This window comes from Sycon ciliatum, chromosome 1, assembly GCF_964019385.1.
Source record: "Sycon ciliatum chromosome 1, ocSycCili1.1, whole genome shotgun sequence".
Lineage (NCBI taxonomy): Eukaryota > Metazoa > Porifera > Calcarea > Leucosolenida > Sycettidae > Sycon > Sycon ciliatum.
In genome coordinates this window covers 39,134,664-39,152,025 of record NC_088643.1, presented here as the reverse complement: position 1 = coordinate 39,152,025, position 17,362 = coordinate 39,134,664, and the positions used below count along the sequence as shown (strand labels likewise).

At 47.1% G+C, this 17,362-nt stretch overlaps 2 protein-coding genes across 2 annotated transcripts; both read left to right on the top strand.

Moving 5' to 3' along the window:
• Window positions 1–7,448: 7,448 nt before the first annotated feature.
• Window positions 7,449–9,762, top strand: LOC135824883 (G protein alpha i subunit-like). Its single transcript, XM_065337611.1, has one exon. The coding sequence runs from the start codon at window positions 7,918–7,920 to the stop codon at window positions 8,989–8,991; it is 1,074 nt and encodes a 357-aa protein (XP_065193683.1). The 5' UTR covers window positions 7,449–7,917; the 3' UTR covers window positions 8,992–9,762.
• Window positions 9,763–14,629: 4,867 nt separating this feature from the next.
• LOC135824872 (guanine nucleotide-binding protein G(o) subunit alpha-like) lies at window positions 14,630–16,932 on the top strand. Its single transcript, XM_065337600.1, has one exon. It carries the CDS (start codon window positions 14,963–14,965, stop codon window positions 16,145–16,147), a length of 1,185 nt encoding a protein of 394 aa, XP_065193672.1. The 5' UTR covers window positions 14,630–14,962; the 3' UTR covers window positions 16,148–16,932.
• The last annotated feature ends 430 nt before the right edge of the window (window positions 16,933–17,362 follow it).

The following is a 17,362-nucleotide window of genomic DNA, read 5'->3' as shown; positions in this document are numbered from 1 at the left end:
TTTACATTGTAGTCCCGAAATTGTCAAGCAAATAATTATGTCGCTTGATAGCTGCTATGGTGCACTGCTCGGCCTGTGCCAAGCACAATCCTTCGGAAATTGGTGCAGGTTCATCCCAGGGGGGTTACCAGTAAGACTATAGTAGCCACCAACACAGCCAGAAGCCATGATGACACAAATACCCTTTTCTTCCATGGACAAACAGAAAGAAGATGCGAAATCCCAGTGTTTCTGGATATGGCCAAAGGATCACCAAGTCTCAATGACGTCACGGACTTGTGACGTCACGGCACAGACCCGAAAAGGACAATTGCAAACTGATATATCTCAAGAACGCTAGGTCGGATCGAAGTGGGACCTTCACCAAACTCTACTGACCATGAAGTTTTGATTTTTGGGTGTAGTTCCCCTTTAATTACTAGGCTGCTCTGGTCCATGGTACTTGGTAGTCTGGCAGTCACTGGTGCACTGGCCACGTACCACGGTAAGACAGTGCGTTGGCTATATTTGCGAGATACTGGCACGAATGATTGATGGAACGAATAACCGGTGCTGCAAGTGTTGACTCAGCTTGGAAAATCTGGATTACTCACTTCAATGATCTACTACAGAAGCAGCATTTGGTCCTGTGCAGTGGCAACGTCGTTACGTGTCGAAGTCGACTGGAGAGCGCAGTTGTTGTGAGGTGGTTGACGAAAAAATGATCTACTACATCTACATGTAACGACGTTGCCACTGCACAGGACCAAATGCTGCTTCTGTAGTAGATCATTGAAGTGAGTAATCCAGATTTTCCAAGCTGAGTCAACACTTGCAGCACCGGTTATTCGTTCCATCAATCATTCGTGCCAGTATCTCGCAAATATAGCCAACGCACTGTCTTACCGTGGTACGTGGCCAGTGCACCAGTGACTGCCATTAATATACAATACAATCATGTGCATGACATGATGTAGTACTGCATTGATAGTGATACCCAAGCCAAGAAAGGATAACCGCCACGGTTATTCACCTCACATCCACAAGCTGCAGAATAGGCTCTACCGACGATACATTGCACGGCTGCATGATGTGGAAACCAAAGCGCTCTCTGTAATACGTCTTCAGAAATCGCTATCACAAGCACATCCCCCAAACCAGCGAACTAAACTAAGCTTATGCACGATGGACCGACCACCAGCCACGAGCGCAGAAATCCTACCAACACAGGTACCCTCGGTCTCAGGTACTCTCATATTTATTGTTATTTTTGCTCCTGAATTGTCCTCCCTTTTGCTTTGCTACCGTCCTCCTCCTTCCTCCAACCTTTTTCTTAATTAACCTCATTATCACGTTCGCTTCCATGTAATTGGGCTTGTAGCCCGTGTGTACTTGCGAATTCAAATAAAAACATACATACATACATACATACTAACTGCAATGATCAGCTGCCACCATATATGTACCAGAGAAGTTAGTTCCATTTCCCTCCCTTCAGGCGGGGGCAAAACCCTATGACCTACAACATCTCAGCAAACGACTTACGTAAAGCCACGTCCAGTAACTACATCATACAGTACTGTCCTGAGATGTCTAGCAGATGTACATGTACATGACAATAGAAAGTCGCCACAGTAATTCTGTACAAAGGAGAAAAACCGGTCCATTTGCACGACATGTTACCAATCTCTCTTCTCCACCTTAACTCGGTTGCTTGAGCGAAGCCTAGTCACAAGCTTAGTTGCTTGTCTAGACATCAATCACGCAGTATCCATGCAGATGTCAGTTTTCTTTCATGCCAAACAGCTCGGCCACAGATCAATAATTGGTTCTGCTGACATATCATGGCTAAAGTTCTTGACGCTATAGGGGCCGTTTTAACTTTCGAGTGTGCCTTTTTGGAGTTCCGGAAGGCTTTTGACCGAGTGTGCCATTCCTCTCTGCTTCAGGTCTTCAGGCTACTCGATGGTGGTAACACCTGTAAATGGCGGGAGTATCAACTTGAAAACAGAGCTTTAGAAGTGGCTGTAGAAGAGAACACCTTTTCTAGCCACCACAGTCACTGCCGCGCTCTCCAAGGCTCTACCACATACATGTATATACGCTTGTTGTTGCTGTTGCTGCTGCTGCTGCTGCTGCTGCTGCTGCTACTGGTGTTGCTGTTGCTGCTGCTGCTGCTGCTGCTGCTGCTGCTGCTGCTACTGGTGCTACTGGTGTTGTTGTTGTTGTTGTTGTTGTTGTTGTTGTTGTTGTTGTTGTTGTTGTTGTTGGTGGTGGTGGTGGTGGTGGTGGTGGTGGTGGTGGTGGTGGTGGTGGTGGTGGTGGTGGTGGTGGTGGTGGTGGTGGTGGTGGTGGTGGTGGTGGTGGTGGTGGTGGTGGTGGTGGTGGTGGTGGTGGTGGTGGTGGTGGTGGTGGTGGTGGTGGTGGTGGTGGTGGTGGTGGTGGTGGTGGTGGTGGTGGTGGTGGTGGTGGTGGTGGTGGTGGTGGTGGTGGTGGTGGTGGTGGTGGTGGTGGTGGTGGTGGTGGTGGTGGTGGTGGTGGTGGTGGTGGTGGTGGTGGTGGTGGTGGTGGTGGTGGTGGTGGTGGTGGTGGTGGTGGTGGTGGTGGTGGTGGTGGTGGTGGTGGTGGTGGTGGTGGTGGTGGTGGTGGTGGTGGTGGTGGTGGTGGTGGTGGTGGTGGTGGTGGTGGTGGTGGTGGTGGTGGTGGTGGTGGTGGTGGTGGTGGTGGTGGTGGTGGTGGTGGTGGTGGTGGTGGTGGTGGTGGTGGTGGTGGTGGTGGTGGTGGTGGTGGTGGTGGTGGTGGTGGTGGTGGTGGTGGTGGTGGTGGTGGTGGTGGTGGTGGTGGTGGTGGTGGTGGTGGTGGTGGTGGTGGTGGTGGTGGTGGTGGTGGTGGTGGTGGTGGTGGTGGTGGTGGTGGTGGTGGTGGTGGTGAAACGAATTTTAGAATGTTCGACTAGGTTCGCTCCAAATGCCAAAATGGGAGTGGAAGAGAATTCGATTCGGTACTTCAGGGTGTCGAACGTTCGTCGATGCATGCGTAGGTACATTGTACATGCAGTCCCATCACTCCCATGCTTGAACTGCAAAATGTGTCATGTACATGTACATGTCTGGTTGTATATCGTGCAGAGGTCACCCAGCCACACTCGGCCCCGGGTCACCATTGCAGGTAACAGTAGCTATTCGAAAAAGAAAGTGATTGCAGATTGTCCAATTCTTGGTTGTTTTACGATTGCGATGGAGCGCTTGTGTGGACATTTGTGGGGGCTTCATTTGTTAAGAATAGTTTGCGAGTTCGTCAAGCGAAGCGTACAGTTCGTCAGAATGTTTCGTTTACCTCTATTGGGGTTCGTTACAGCCCTCTGTCACCGTCACTCCGACTCAACTTCTTGTTGTTGTTGTTGTTGTTCAATTTTATTTAAAGTCACAGCGCAAACAGGCGGTAACGCCTTCTTTGATACATGTGCGCGACTCAGTACAATACAGAAACATGGGGAAAGGGAGGAAGGAAGGAGGGAACAAGGCAAGAAGTCACCTACATGTAGGTCAATACAAACCAGTATAGGCAGGGACAAACTTACAGATCATTGGGGCCTGGGCAATGGGCATACACTTGCGAGAAGGCACAGAACTGAGCTCGGACAATGGAGGAATCCTTCAGAGTACTGACTACTGGACCTTAGCCATAACTATGATTCTTATAATAATTATTACGATACTAACCCCCCTCCCCCCTGGTGCGCGTTGTGTGCAAGGATACCGAGACCTCTGGTCGGAGAAGTCCACAACGCCCCACCTACACAGCTGCGCTAGTGGATACTAGTTGTCAGCCCCGACTCAATAGTTGTTTATTCTGTCAAGTGTCAACCCACAACTTCTGTGTTCTAGTTGTTTCTTCGTTCTCCCTGCATGCAACTTTGTCATCTTTCTTGTTCTTATTTTCGTCTCGAGCCGGGTTTGTGTTCTTTGTAAAAAACTAAGAAAAAGAACTGTACCATGTACCACAGTTCAGGCTCTTGAAGAACGTCTTCAAAGATTTCACTAGAATACTTTCAAGCCTTATCGTCAGGTGAAATACAGGCAAGATCAAATGAACAAATACAATGGACTCTAAAACTACAGCAGAGAGGTGATAGAAACAGCGCAAGGAAGTAAAGCGATAATGATAACCTAAAATACGTGACCGATACACCGTACAATGTGCTTGTAATGAGAAACTGGTGCGTGTGCGAGGAAAACTAATGATTACCACTACTACATGTACAGTAACAAGCTCGAAGTGTGGTGTGACAACAGTAGCCAACAAATGGACATAACTAACGAGTTGTTGACGACTTACCTACATTTAGCAGCCAAAATGTGAATTTAATCTGCCTCTGCTTACATAAGTGATAGTCTTCATGGTTTCACGCGATTGGTGTTGTGAATAAACCCGTTCTCAAATGATACTAGTGGTTAGAACTTAGGTCGCGTAACAGCCTCTTTTATGGGCAAAAACAACATCATAATAACGATGAGAAACCAGGGTATGATGGGAATAGAAGAAAAGAACACACAGGTGTGGAATATAATTATGTCTCATGAGAGTGGCGAGAGTTTTACACTAAAACACAACTGGTTTAGATCCGGCTTTCAACCACCGCCAGCTCCCTGAGCTGGACGACGGTATGCAGCCACGTAGCATGTTGCATATTTGCAGTCCGCAGCGCACATACATGTTTGCAACATGGTGTGCATGGGTATAGGGCATGCTGGAATCATCCCTGGCAAGCCACAGACGTGACAGAGGCGCTTCAGGAACCTTTCGCTTTCAGCCTCAGATTCAGGGGAGGCAACACGAGAACTCAGGCCGCAGAAGTTGAGAAAACCAGTTGCCTGAATGTGCCACGATCCACGATGAAAATTCGCTCCCCATACTGAAGATTCTTGTGGCGCTTGTGCTGAAGCAGTAGGACATCCAAGTGTTGGGCCGAGTACGACGCCGAAGCAGGATGGAAGACGCGAACGTCTAAAAAAAAGCAACTTTGTCCTCGGGTCCAGAAGCCACTGGGCATTGGCACGGACATCGGCTATGGCATCCTCGGAGGTGTTTAGTACTGTTTACCCATGCAGCAGTCAATACCTCCCCAGAGAGTAGGGCTAGCTGGGGCTCGATTGCCGCTGCGTGACATACCTCCGTGAGTAGCTCCCCTACCATGTCGCGGACTTTGTTATGGCGGATTGCAGAGAAGCCACCCCGGGGGCAACACACGGCACGAGCAGTGGAGAACAGAACTCCACAGGCACATGTCGCGGGGACGTCGAGGAGAGGCCAGTGATATCGCAATGCAAGGCCGTCCCTGAACTCCTGCTTCGAAGGTGGAAACCATGTTCCTTGAGAGGAAGAGCAGTGAGCGAGGAAGAGGGGCCTTTGCGGGACAGCTCATCCAGACGACGGGCCAAGGGGCGGTCCGCAGCTTCTCGGAGAGTAGCGAAAAAGACAGCACTAAAAAGTATAATAGTAACAGCAAGAGTACATAACCCTAGCCCTGGTTATGTACTCTTGGTTACAGTGATAATAATAATAATTTACCGTGCACGCGTGAGAGACCCGAGTTCTGCGCTGATGATGAGCAAGCTTTGCTCCAGCCACTCCTTACTGTACCATGGGTTACCATGGTACAAACATACTTGCAAACAGTAATAGTCAGTATGTCATTAGATGGAATGCTCACTACTAGTACTACGGAGGATTAGCAAGACGAAATTCGCGTTCGCGTTCGCAAACATTTTTCAGTTCGCGAACTGGATTGCGAACTTTCGCATTTTTCGTTCGGAAAAGTAGTCGGAACACGAATCGTGGATTCGTGTCAGGGCAGTCATAAATTTACCACGCTGTACTGCCTACGTCGTGTCAACATCATGCATGTGCGAATTCTGTTTGCTAATCCTTCTCATAACGCGAATTCCGTCACTGAGTTCGACTTTCTTTGGAGAGCGAACGCGAACGCGAATTTCGTCTTGCTAATCCTCCGTACTAACACTACAACACAGCACTGGTAGACATCTACAAAATTCATGTACATTGTACATGTATAGCCCTTGGCGGATTATGCCGGCATAATATTTGGCATAATCTTGGGATTTCGTCAAAAAATTGTGCTCCGGCATAATACGGATTCCAACGTGTAAGGTCGGCATAATCTTTCGGTTTAGACAAAAATTATGCTCAGGCCATGGCCGTGTGTGTATGCGTGGTTTCTCAATCCTCTATGTACAGCGTGAATACATAGTGGAACCGAGCATAATTCAGCATATTTGTTGGCATAATTGTGGCATAATCAAAAGCATAATTAAATTTTGACGATTGGCCGAGCATAGTCCGCCAATGGCTAATCATGTACATGTACATGGTGCAGGGCGCAAAGATTAGTTGGCCACCCCATGGCCATGGCCCAGCACAGGATCGGATTTCATTGAACGGCCTGTCTTAGTGTCTACATGGTCTAGGTCTAGCCTCTAGGTCTACATGTACTGTAGGTCTACGGTCTAGACTAGGGCCTACAGTCCATTCACTCTATAACTTATAAGTGTGCACTCTTTTCCAGTCAAAGTGGCATTGTGTATGCCCCATGGATTCTACATCATAGTACATGTATGTAGGCCAGCGCCAGCCTGACAGGGGAATACGCCACGTGGATGCGTTGAGGTGATCAATAAGGACTTAGGTGCATGACTTCTTCAAAGACAAAGCAGCGGCGCATGCAAATGCACGGAAATCAGCCAGCAAAGCGAGCTAAAAAAAATCAATTTTCCATTTTCTCTCTCAAATGGGACAGATTTTGATCCGGTTTTTTTTAAGGAGCCGCAAGCATGCTAGCAAGCGTGCATTCACTTAGAAAAAATTGCCTTGTATTTGTACATAGTGACTAGTGGTACGATGGGAGCATGTAATAACAGTGCACACTCATAGTGAATGGACTGTAGGGGCGCGTTCGAATTGTCACTCTTTGACTTTTCGAGGAGTTTCGTTTTTCTGAAGAGGTGGCCTTTTTGGACTCTTCAGAAAAACGGAACTCGACAACTCAAAAGTTTAATTAATAACAGAATTTTGATATTCTGAGACAGAAAATAATGACGGGGATAGAATCATAGAGGCGCAAGCAAGAATGAAGAAAAATGATTCTAACGGTAGTAACGAACTAACGACCTACTGATTCTATCACAAATCATCAAATGCCTGTACATGTACAATGTACAGTATGTCGAGCTACAAAAACCATTCCCATTGGCATTGGCATTGGCATTGGCATTGTACATGTACATTGTAGATCTACTAGTATTGACATGACATGTCATTATTTTGTAGTCATTGTAGAGTCTACATCATAATCATGTAGTGTAATGCATTGTTCATTATGGACATGCATGCATGCAGGTACTAGGTGACTGGTTAGTGACTGCCAAAAATCATTTTTCTTGTTTGCGCCGCTCTATGATTCTATCCCCGTCATTATTCTGTCTCACATTATCAAAATTCTATTGAGTCTGTTCTTTTGTGGACAGGACAGGGGGTGGAAGTAGTGGAGAGACGAACGCCAAGGAAGGCGAAGGCGTTGCTCGCTGTTGTACCGTTCCCGATTGCTGCTTAGTAGCGTCCTCGACAGTGAAGAGTCACTGGAAACGAGGCACATTTGCGCACCCGAGCGGGGTGGAGGTTGAGCTAAGCAGCACGTTGAGCGTTTAGGATGAGTGTGGCCAGATCATTGTTAGATTGGCGAATCACTGAGTCAGCCATATCCCCGTTGTCCCTCCAGCAAGAGATTTGCCAAGTAGCTGGATAATTCCCACTGTCATTGGAATCATTTCCAGTACTGACTAGTTTACTTTTGCCGATACCAGCGTTTTGTACGTGGTATTTAGGTAGCCAGAGCCGAGTTCTACCTTAGCAGTTTCCACTATGGGTGCTGCTAGCTGCTTCAACACTGACCCTGTGAGTAGAACTGCTGCGCGGAAGAGCCGTGCTCTTGACAAGTCTATCCGTGGATGGGGTAAAGAGGAGCGCAGGATTATCAAACTGCTGTTGCTGGGAGCTGGCGAGTCCGGCAAGAGCACTATTGTTAAGCAAATGAAGATTATTCACAGCACTGGCTTCTCGGATGAGGATCGTTTGAACTTCCGCAAAGCATTGCATTACAACCTTGTGCACAGCATGCGAGCGATAGTGGAACACATGGATATCTTGTCTATAGAGTATGGCAATCCTCTGCTGGAAAGACGAGTGCAGGAAGAGCTATTTGGTGACCACGTCATGTATTCAGACATTCTCAATCTCCACACATTGAAATTCATAGAGTCACTTTGGATGGATGACGGTATCCAGAAATGCTTCCGCCAGTCAAAGCATTACCACATCAGCGACGGAGCTGGATATTTATTCAAATGTTTGAGACGTTTCATGGTGGACAGCTATGTTCCCACGGAAACGGACATACTGCACATCCGAGTTCGTACGACTGGCATCATCCAAACTGATTTCCGCTTCGAGAATGCAGACTTCCAGCTGTTTGACGTCGGTGGGCAAAGGTCGGAACGGCGAAAGTGGATACACTGCTTTGATGGTGTCACCGCCATCATTTTCTGTGCATCCTTATCTGGATATGATACAATGTGCGCCGAAGACGGCACCACGCTCCGGCTGCACGAGAGTCTGCAGCTCTTTGACCTCATCTGCAACAGCTGTTACCTGCAGAATTCCAGCATGCTTCTGTTCCTCAACAAGACTGACCTTTTGCAGCAGAAGGTGTTCACGTCTGCCCTCAAGGACTGCTTTCCAGAATACAGTGGCCAGCAGACCTTTGAGGAGGTGGCCACCTACATACAGATGAAGTTTGTCCAATTGAACAAGACCCGAGGCGACGACCAAGTATTTGTACACAGGACGTGTGCTACCGACACATCTATCGTTAAGAGGGTCTTCCAGGTGGCTGCTGATACTATCCTTCGCGAGAATCTAGAACGCATCGTGGCATGACTGTTGCTGGATCTATTCAAACTCCCACAGTGATGCTACACGTCCAGTTTGAGAAGCACTGCGTGAGCAAGACGACAAGGTATGTGAATAGGCTTGACTACTTGAGGTCTACTATAGGGTTGATAGAGACTTGAACACATGGCGGTTTTTCTTCTTCTCTTTTGCTTACTTCATGCAGAGATCAGGTCATTTATGCTGGTAATAAATTACGGTTTCTTCCATACCATTTTCTTGAGCCTCCGTTTAGTGATAGAACCAAATTTTCTGGGTCTGTTTTCCATGCATGGTTTGCATGTAGAGCAACACACGACACCTAGGCAGTGTGGATATTTTGCTCAGGACTTGTTGAATTTTTTAGTTGTTAATGTGCGGAACCATCTACATGAAGATTTCTGTATCCAACTGAGTTGTTGTTAGGTTACCGCCCACTTTACTGGTTCATTAGCTTACCTCTGTCGCCGGTCCTTGATAGATTTTGGGTACACGAGGACCTATTTGGGTCTTAACTGAGTTCACATATTATACTATGGTTTGGAAGCTGATTTTAGATTGTTTCGAACGAAGAGCACCTTGAAATCATATGATCGTGTGAATCCTATGATAGTGTTGTTCTACTACGGTGTTTCTACTAGCACAACACACAGTGCCTAACCTTTCAGTGACCAGGCATCTTCCTGCAGATTGAAAATATCACCTACGCAGTACTTTGCAATGCTTTTCTTTGTGTTTTACTGCAAATAGCTGAGTGGCAAGCAATAGTCAGTGCTTGTATTCGACTGTAGGAAAGCTGGTGGCATGTTTCCGGGCAGAACAATGGCCAAATGTATTGGGTACCGAATGGCAACGATATGCTGTTCCGATGTGCAGTGTACATGTATGTAAAATTTGTACTTCGAAGCAGGGTTAGTAAAGTACTGGCATATATTTACCACTCCCTGCTTCGAAGTACCTGTTATGAGTATACTACATTTCACATTGTATTATGTATCTTGAATTCTTGATAAAATGACTTATCTAGACGTGCATCTGAGGGTATTCTTGTCAAGGAGTGTCAGCACTGCGTGTAAGCTATATTATATACGAAAATATTATTTTTGTCAGCAAAAATTGTTCGTACGGATACTATCAGAGTCTTTAACCTCCTCCCGGCTTTATCAGACATGTCTCTTGTACTATGCTCAGACAAACACCATGTACCATGTATACGTCCACACACACACACACACACGCACGTGTGCACATGCACACACACACACACACACACACACACACACACACACACACACACACACACACACACACACACACACACACACACACACACACACACACACACACACACGTGTGCACATGCACATACACACACGCGCGTGTGCATATGCATGCACAGGGTGCATACACCCGCTCGGTCTGCCTCTGACTCTCTCGCTCTCTCTCTCTCTCTCTCTCTCTCTCTCTCTCTCTCTCTCTCTCTCTCTCTCTCTCTCTCTCTCTCGCTCGCTCTCTCTCTCTCTCCTCTCTCTCTCTCTCTCTCTCTCTCTCTCTCTCTCTCTCTCTCTCTCTCTCTCCCTCGCTCTCTCTCTCTCTCCCTCGCTCTCTCTCTCACACACGCACACACGTGCACGCACGCACGCACACACACACACACACACACACACACACACACACACACACACACACACACACACACACACACACAATGTGACATATACACACACCGCATACATTATGTCACATGTCTGTTGTAGTACATTTAAATACATGTCTTTTGTAGCCTACACACTCAAAATAGTATCTATGTGTTGACCATGGTTGAGAAGGACATACATGTACTGCAGAAGTGAGTGCAGGTATGTCATTGTGTGCAGACCATCTTCGGTGGTGTGTACTGTATCCATGGTATCAGGGAGTCGTGACGGCTTTCATAATAATTATCATGACTACCTGTCCTAGTCAGTGCATGCATGCATAGTGCAGACTCCACTGCAAGGCAAGAGTACCACAACCAGTAGCAGCACAGTGTGTACCATAATTTATAAACATTAAATTTTATGATGATACGCCGGTACTGCGGTGTCTAATATTGACTGAGTACGAGGTCAGTATAGGAAATACCCCCCCCCCCCCCCCCCAGTAAAAGACCGGGGTGAAGCTGAGGTCTTTTACGAGGTTCTGTATTTCCTATTGACCTGGTACGAAGTCAATATTAGATTGATCGCGACAGGCCGAAGCATGTGTTCAATCCCTAAAAAGGAGTCCAAATATAAGCAGTCAATAGTCTTAAAGGGGTAAAATACGTATCTAATATTGACTGAATATGAGGTCAATATAGGAAATAGAAGCTGAGTAAAAGACCGAGGCTTCGCCTCGGTCTTTTATTTCCTATACTGACCAAGTACGAAGTCAATATTAGATTTATCACGACTAACCAAAGCATGTGTTCAATCGCTATTCAAAAATGTGTCAAATATAAGCGGTCAATATAGCCATAAGGAGTCGGGAATATGCAGGAATATTTGACTGCTTAGGTATAGCAAAAGTCTATGGGAGTCAACACTAAGGCCAGTAAGGGAGTGATAAGCAATAATATTGTCTTGTTGATACGCGATCTGCATGATACTGAGAGAGAGAGAGAGAGAGAGAGAGAGAGAGAGAGAGAGAGAGTGATAAAGTACCTTACTTGCATGTACATGACTGTAGATCTACATGTACATGTACATGTATGTGGATTCTTGCCTACTTGAGGCTAAACAAGTTACATGGTGCCGCAATCAAGGAGTAGTAAAATGCGTTACTACTCCCTCAGTCCCTGGCCTACATTACTACAATGTAGCTGGTGCTTGAGAATGGGTTTATTCACAAATCCAATTACGTGAAACCATAAAAAGTAAGAACTAAAGCGAAAAGACAACCCAAATTCGGCAAATTTCCTGCCACCGTGCTTTGCTAGTGCAGTGAAACCTGTCTAAGAAGACCATAAGACCGCTCAAGTCAAGGGACCTTCAAAATGTGGTCTCCTTATCCAGGGTCCTTTGATTGGACCGTCCCTGGCCGGCCTTGGTCCAGTTTGCAGTGGTCTTCTGGGACAGGTGATCACCTTTTCTATCTGAGTGGTCGCCATGGCAGGTTTTGCTGAACAGTACTGTAGAGTGTAGTGTAGTCGACGTAGTGTGTTTGGTCGTGAGCTACTCTGAGCTCATGAGTCTTGACGTCAGTCCAACATCGTGACACATCTGTACTAGACTAGTCTGTAGCATCTGGAGAGTGGAGTGGAGTTTGGACTGTCTGTACCACAGTACCACTACCGGTAGTACTACCAAAAGTACCAGGGAGTAGTAAGTATGTATTACTGCACAAGGACCAGTGCAATACCGGCCGATATCTGCACGAACGGCGAAGCCGTAAGTGCAGATATCGACGCCGGTATTGCACGCGTCCGAGTGCAGTAATACATTTATCGCACCCCTGCCACCACACAGTCTGTCACCACACACTGGTGCAACCCTAGCATGCTGCATATATGCGCATGCAACCCTGCTATCATTCACAGTCATAGTATTACAACACAGCACAACCAGTCGCGTTCATTTTTAGAGGAACACTTCTTTCGAGTAGCTGCTGTCTATCACGGGAGATCCTGGAAGTAGCGGGACAGCTTGCTCATGTCGTCGTCGTTGATGGGGTGTTTGTGCTCCAGCGCTTTGACTTCTCCCGCTTTCTTTGTCTTCATGAGGAAGGCTTTCAATGCAATGTTTGCGTCCTTGAACGCTGGGTCACTGTGGACGTTCATGGGCCGCTTCAACTCGACTAGCTTGCGATGTATTGCGGAACGGAAACCGAGCAAGCTTGATGCAGAGTAGAACTTCACTCCAGCTTTCTTCGGACGCAATTCGACGTATGCATGTCGCAGAATGTAAGCTAGGTCGCTTGCCGTAACCGTACTCAGGTCACAGCGACGTCCTGTGTCTTTACAATACTCGTCGAATAAGCGGAGCCATTTGTCAGTTGCCTGCTCTGTGTTTTTGTTTTTCTGCTCAGAAATGAGGCTGTTCGATGGCGGCGTCGGACAGTTTCTCAAATCGGCTGTCGACAGTCTTCTCCAATACTTGGGCGTCCGCTGTCTCGACTCTCACGGATCGAGCTTGTGAAGTAGTTGACTTGGCGGACGCAAGCCGGGTCCACATTCGCTTCCGCGACATCGACAGCGTCCTCGACCAATTATTTTGGTGTGCTGCAGCAAGTCAGCAGCGACTCCCTGGCGGAGCGACTCGCAATATTCCCAGTACACCGCCAGCCAATATGTGGATGCACTGCAGTCTGCAGTGCGATATTGCACCCCGGCGAGTGAGCGTGCAAATAACCTATATCTGCACGCTCACTTCGAAGCGAGCGTGCAAATAACCTATAGGCTATATTTGCACGCTCACTTCGAATCGAGCGTGCAAATATAGGTTATTTGCACGCTCGCTTCGAAGTGAGCGTGCAAATATAGGTTATTTGCACGCTCACTCGCCGGGGTGCAATATCGCACTGCAGTGCATCCACATTGGCCGGCGGTGTACTGGGGAATATTGCACGCTCAGTAAGGCCGCTGATTGGCTCAAACCATGGAAACACTCACGTGGGGTGCGATAAAGTATTTTACTACTCCCTGGTAGTACTGTTGTCATGGTTGTGGACATGGAAATCCGGTCGCACGTCTAGCGGCCCCAGGGTGCTGGCCATGCAGCCTTGGATAAGCGGTACGAGCTCGTACACACATGCATTTTATGCGCTGCATGCAGCGCGCTGGTCGCATTGGATCAACATTTGCCCTGCACGGCAGCGTTCTGTAGATCTACGCGCTGAGGGCGCCGGCCCCGATCAATCGACCGGATTTCCATGTCCACAACAGTACTAGTAGTAGTACTAGTAGTAGTAGTCATACATTTACTATCGCTCGTCAGCTCGCTGACCTAAAATCATACATGTATTGTTATGTAGCTCGGGCATCTGGCACATGTCATGACTGGATCGACCAGATCTACGAGTAGATCTACATCAGTACATGTTTTATGGATAGCTACAGTGCTGGCAACTGAAATGGGGGTCGGATTTCAGTTGCCAGCACTGTACATGACATACATTATTATGTACCCGTGTGCCATGATGTAGCTAGCTACAGTCAACTTCGCTTATAACGACACTCGGCGGGGCATCAAAAAGGTGTCCTTATTCGCGAAGTGTCGTTATACCCGAAGTCTCATTATTATGTATTACAGTGGGATGGGAATTATTATTTGCTCTGGGCATGGAAATTCTGTCGTTATTCGCAAATTGTCGTTATATCCGCAGTCGTTATTAGCGAAGTTGACTGTGGCTTATTAGTACTAGTACCTGAGTACAGTAGTAGCTAGCTAGCTGCAGCATATGCAGCGATACAGCGCAGATCTTTTTGAAGTGGACAAAAATATTTCTCGGTCTGCATGCAATATGCATGCGCGCATATGCTACATATACATACATTGATACAATCATTATAATCATCAGTACTACACATTTTTGTACAGTCATGTGTAGGGCGCAGTCATGGTCCTATGACTATGTACTGTCTTGTACTTGTAGGTACAAGCGCTACTGACACACTGTTTGCAGTATTTTTTTACTTTTTTAGTTCTGCTCCTCATAGCTCATGCTCAGTGGCTGTGATGACCTTGTGGAATTCTTTCGCTGGTAGATTCTTCTCCTGCCGCATGCCATCCTAAACTGGTCACTTGCTGCGAGTTGCTAGTTTGCATTGTACTGAGAAAGGTTGTTTGCTATTTGGTCCTATTTTGATGTTCTCCTCGCTTGGATCAGCAGTTTGAAGAGCTACAAGACTAGTATAACGTTGGTTCCGCATAATGGACTGTCTGTCTCCTGCATCGAGAGCAGAAATTCAGGCAGAAACAGCGGCAGCGTAGTGAGCGAGTGGCTTACTGTAGCCACCTTGATGCTCGATCGCTGCTGCTGTCCGACAGCAAACGAGGCTGGAAGTAGACCGGAGGCGGACTGCCTATCCGCTGGGCTAGCGTGCCGTGCCGCCGCTTGTGCATTGAAAATGGGTAATGTCGAATGCTGTGCCAGACTTTCGGACGAGGAGCGTGCAGCCGTAGCGCACAGCAGGACCATCACCCAAGCTAATCGCCAGGATTATGCACGGCAATCTTCGGTGATAAAGCTACTACTACTTGGGGCTGGAGAGTCAGGAAAAAGTACTATCGTCAAACAGATGAAGATAATCCACACGTCAGGGTTCACGCGAGAAGACTGCTTGGCATTCAGGTATACGCTGCACACGAATTTGATCGAGTCATTACGGTCGATTGTTCAAGCAATGGATCTTCTTGTAATTGACTTTGAACAGGAGAGTAACGTTGAACTTGCTGCTGACCTGGCCAATATGGAGCTGAAAGAGGGAGAGTTGCTCAATGTTGAACAGATGGAGATGCTGCAAACGTTATGGCGTGATGCAGGCGTCCTGCGATGCTTTGGTCGATCGAGGGAATATCAACTTAGTGACGGTGCTAGCTTTCTCCTTGACAACATCGACATGTACAAAGATGAGGAGTTTGTGCCACGCGAAGAGGATATCCTGCACATCCGTGTTGAGACGAAAGGCATCATTGAGGTGAATTTCACCTACAAGGAAACTCAGTTCGTACTGTTTGACGTTGGTGGACAGCGAAGTCAGCGGCGCAAATGGATACACTGTTTTGACAACGTCATGGCAATCATCTTCTGTACTGCACTCTCTGGCTATGATACCGTACTGGTCGAGGACGGAACAACAAACCGCATGATTGAAAGCTTGAGCATCTTCCAGTCAATCTGCAACAGCGAGATCTTCGAGAAAACCAGTCTTCTGCTCTTCCTGAATAAGACCGATCTTCTCCGGAGGAAAGTCCAGGATTCGCCACTATCCACTTGTTTCCCAGAGTACAAAGGTCCTAATGATTATGAATCCGTCGCAGCCTTCATAGAAATCAAATTCCTGGAAACGAACCGCAAACGGCTCCAGGAAAAGATCTATGTGCATCGGACGTGTGCCACGGACACCACCACGGTTAAGAGTGTGTTCCGTGTGGCTGCGCAGGCCATCATGCGTGAGAACTTGGAGCGGTGCGGCCTGATGTGATCATGCAGTCACACAATGCTGCTGGGACGCTAGCTGACGATAGATAATGAACGTGGCCAGAAATGGTCAGCGCAATTGATTCCATCCTGGCTTTTCGTGCCGATATGGATCGGCTCACCAGCTCCGTGGCTCAAGCAGGTTAGAATCTGCTAAAATGATATAGGCATGTATGGTCATGGGCTTTATCCGAAATGATAAAATGACGAGTGCCCCGACACTCTTGCTAATCTTCATTGTTCTATTTAGGTGCAATGGCGTTGAATGGAAACAAGTATACCGGCCTATTTCATGTTGCTGTTGTCTGACAGACGTACGCCATCGCAGTAGTTTTTCTCCACTGGTGTAGTATACGGAGACAGCAGCAGCACTCCAGCAAGAAAATCGACATTATTATATTTCCACCATTTTGTTGGTATTCCTGCGTCTTGAGTGACTTTTCCAAGTGTTCCTTTTTCAATTGTCAAAAAGCTAAAATTCAGTGGCCAGGAGGCTTGGAGGGTTGTATTAGAATATTAATTTCTTCATTGATTTTCTTCTATTTTCTTTCCCATCATATTTTTTTAAAGAATAGCATTATGTAATAGGATTAATTTGTGGTATTGACTCCAGAGCCACCGATAGTGTCTTGAGTAGTACAGAGAATGTATGCACTGTTCAAAGCTCTAGGTTTTAAAACTTTTTCTCTTTCCCTATGTATTGCGATTATTGTTCCTTGCTGAGTCAGTAGCCAAGTCGTTCTTGTCAACAACAATAAAATAGAAGGCATGCTTGCATGCCGCGGATAAGTTTGGGACTGGCTGCCTTTTGATTTTTTTTTAAGGTGCAGCATACCAGTGTCGGTCTGAGATAGCTGGGCAATGGCAGCAAGAGCAGGGGGTTCTGTGCTCTTGATCTAACTTCAAGCGGGCAACATAAATTCGAAGACCCCCAGTAATAGTTATGGTTATGTACATGACATTGTACTTTGCTTGGCACTGTCCAAATAATTCTTATGCATCACTATTGTTACTGCTAGCTGTTATCTCCAGACGGCACAGGAACTCTTCTCTTTAGGGTTGTAAAGCGTGTCACGTGGTGATCCATGTGTGCAGTCATGTACTCCATTGGGCACATGCACAGAGTGCGCTTCAACATGCGGCCTGTGAAATGTTGACCCGTGACTACTGAGTAGATCAACTGGTGACCCTGCAAGGCCGGCCGAGTGCCTGTGCTTCA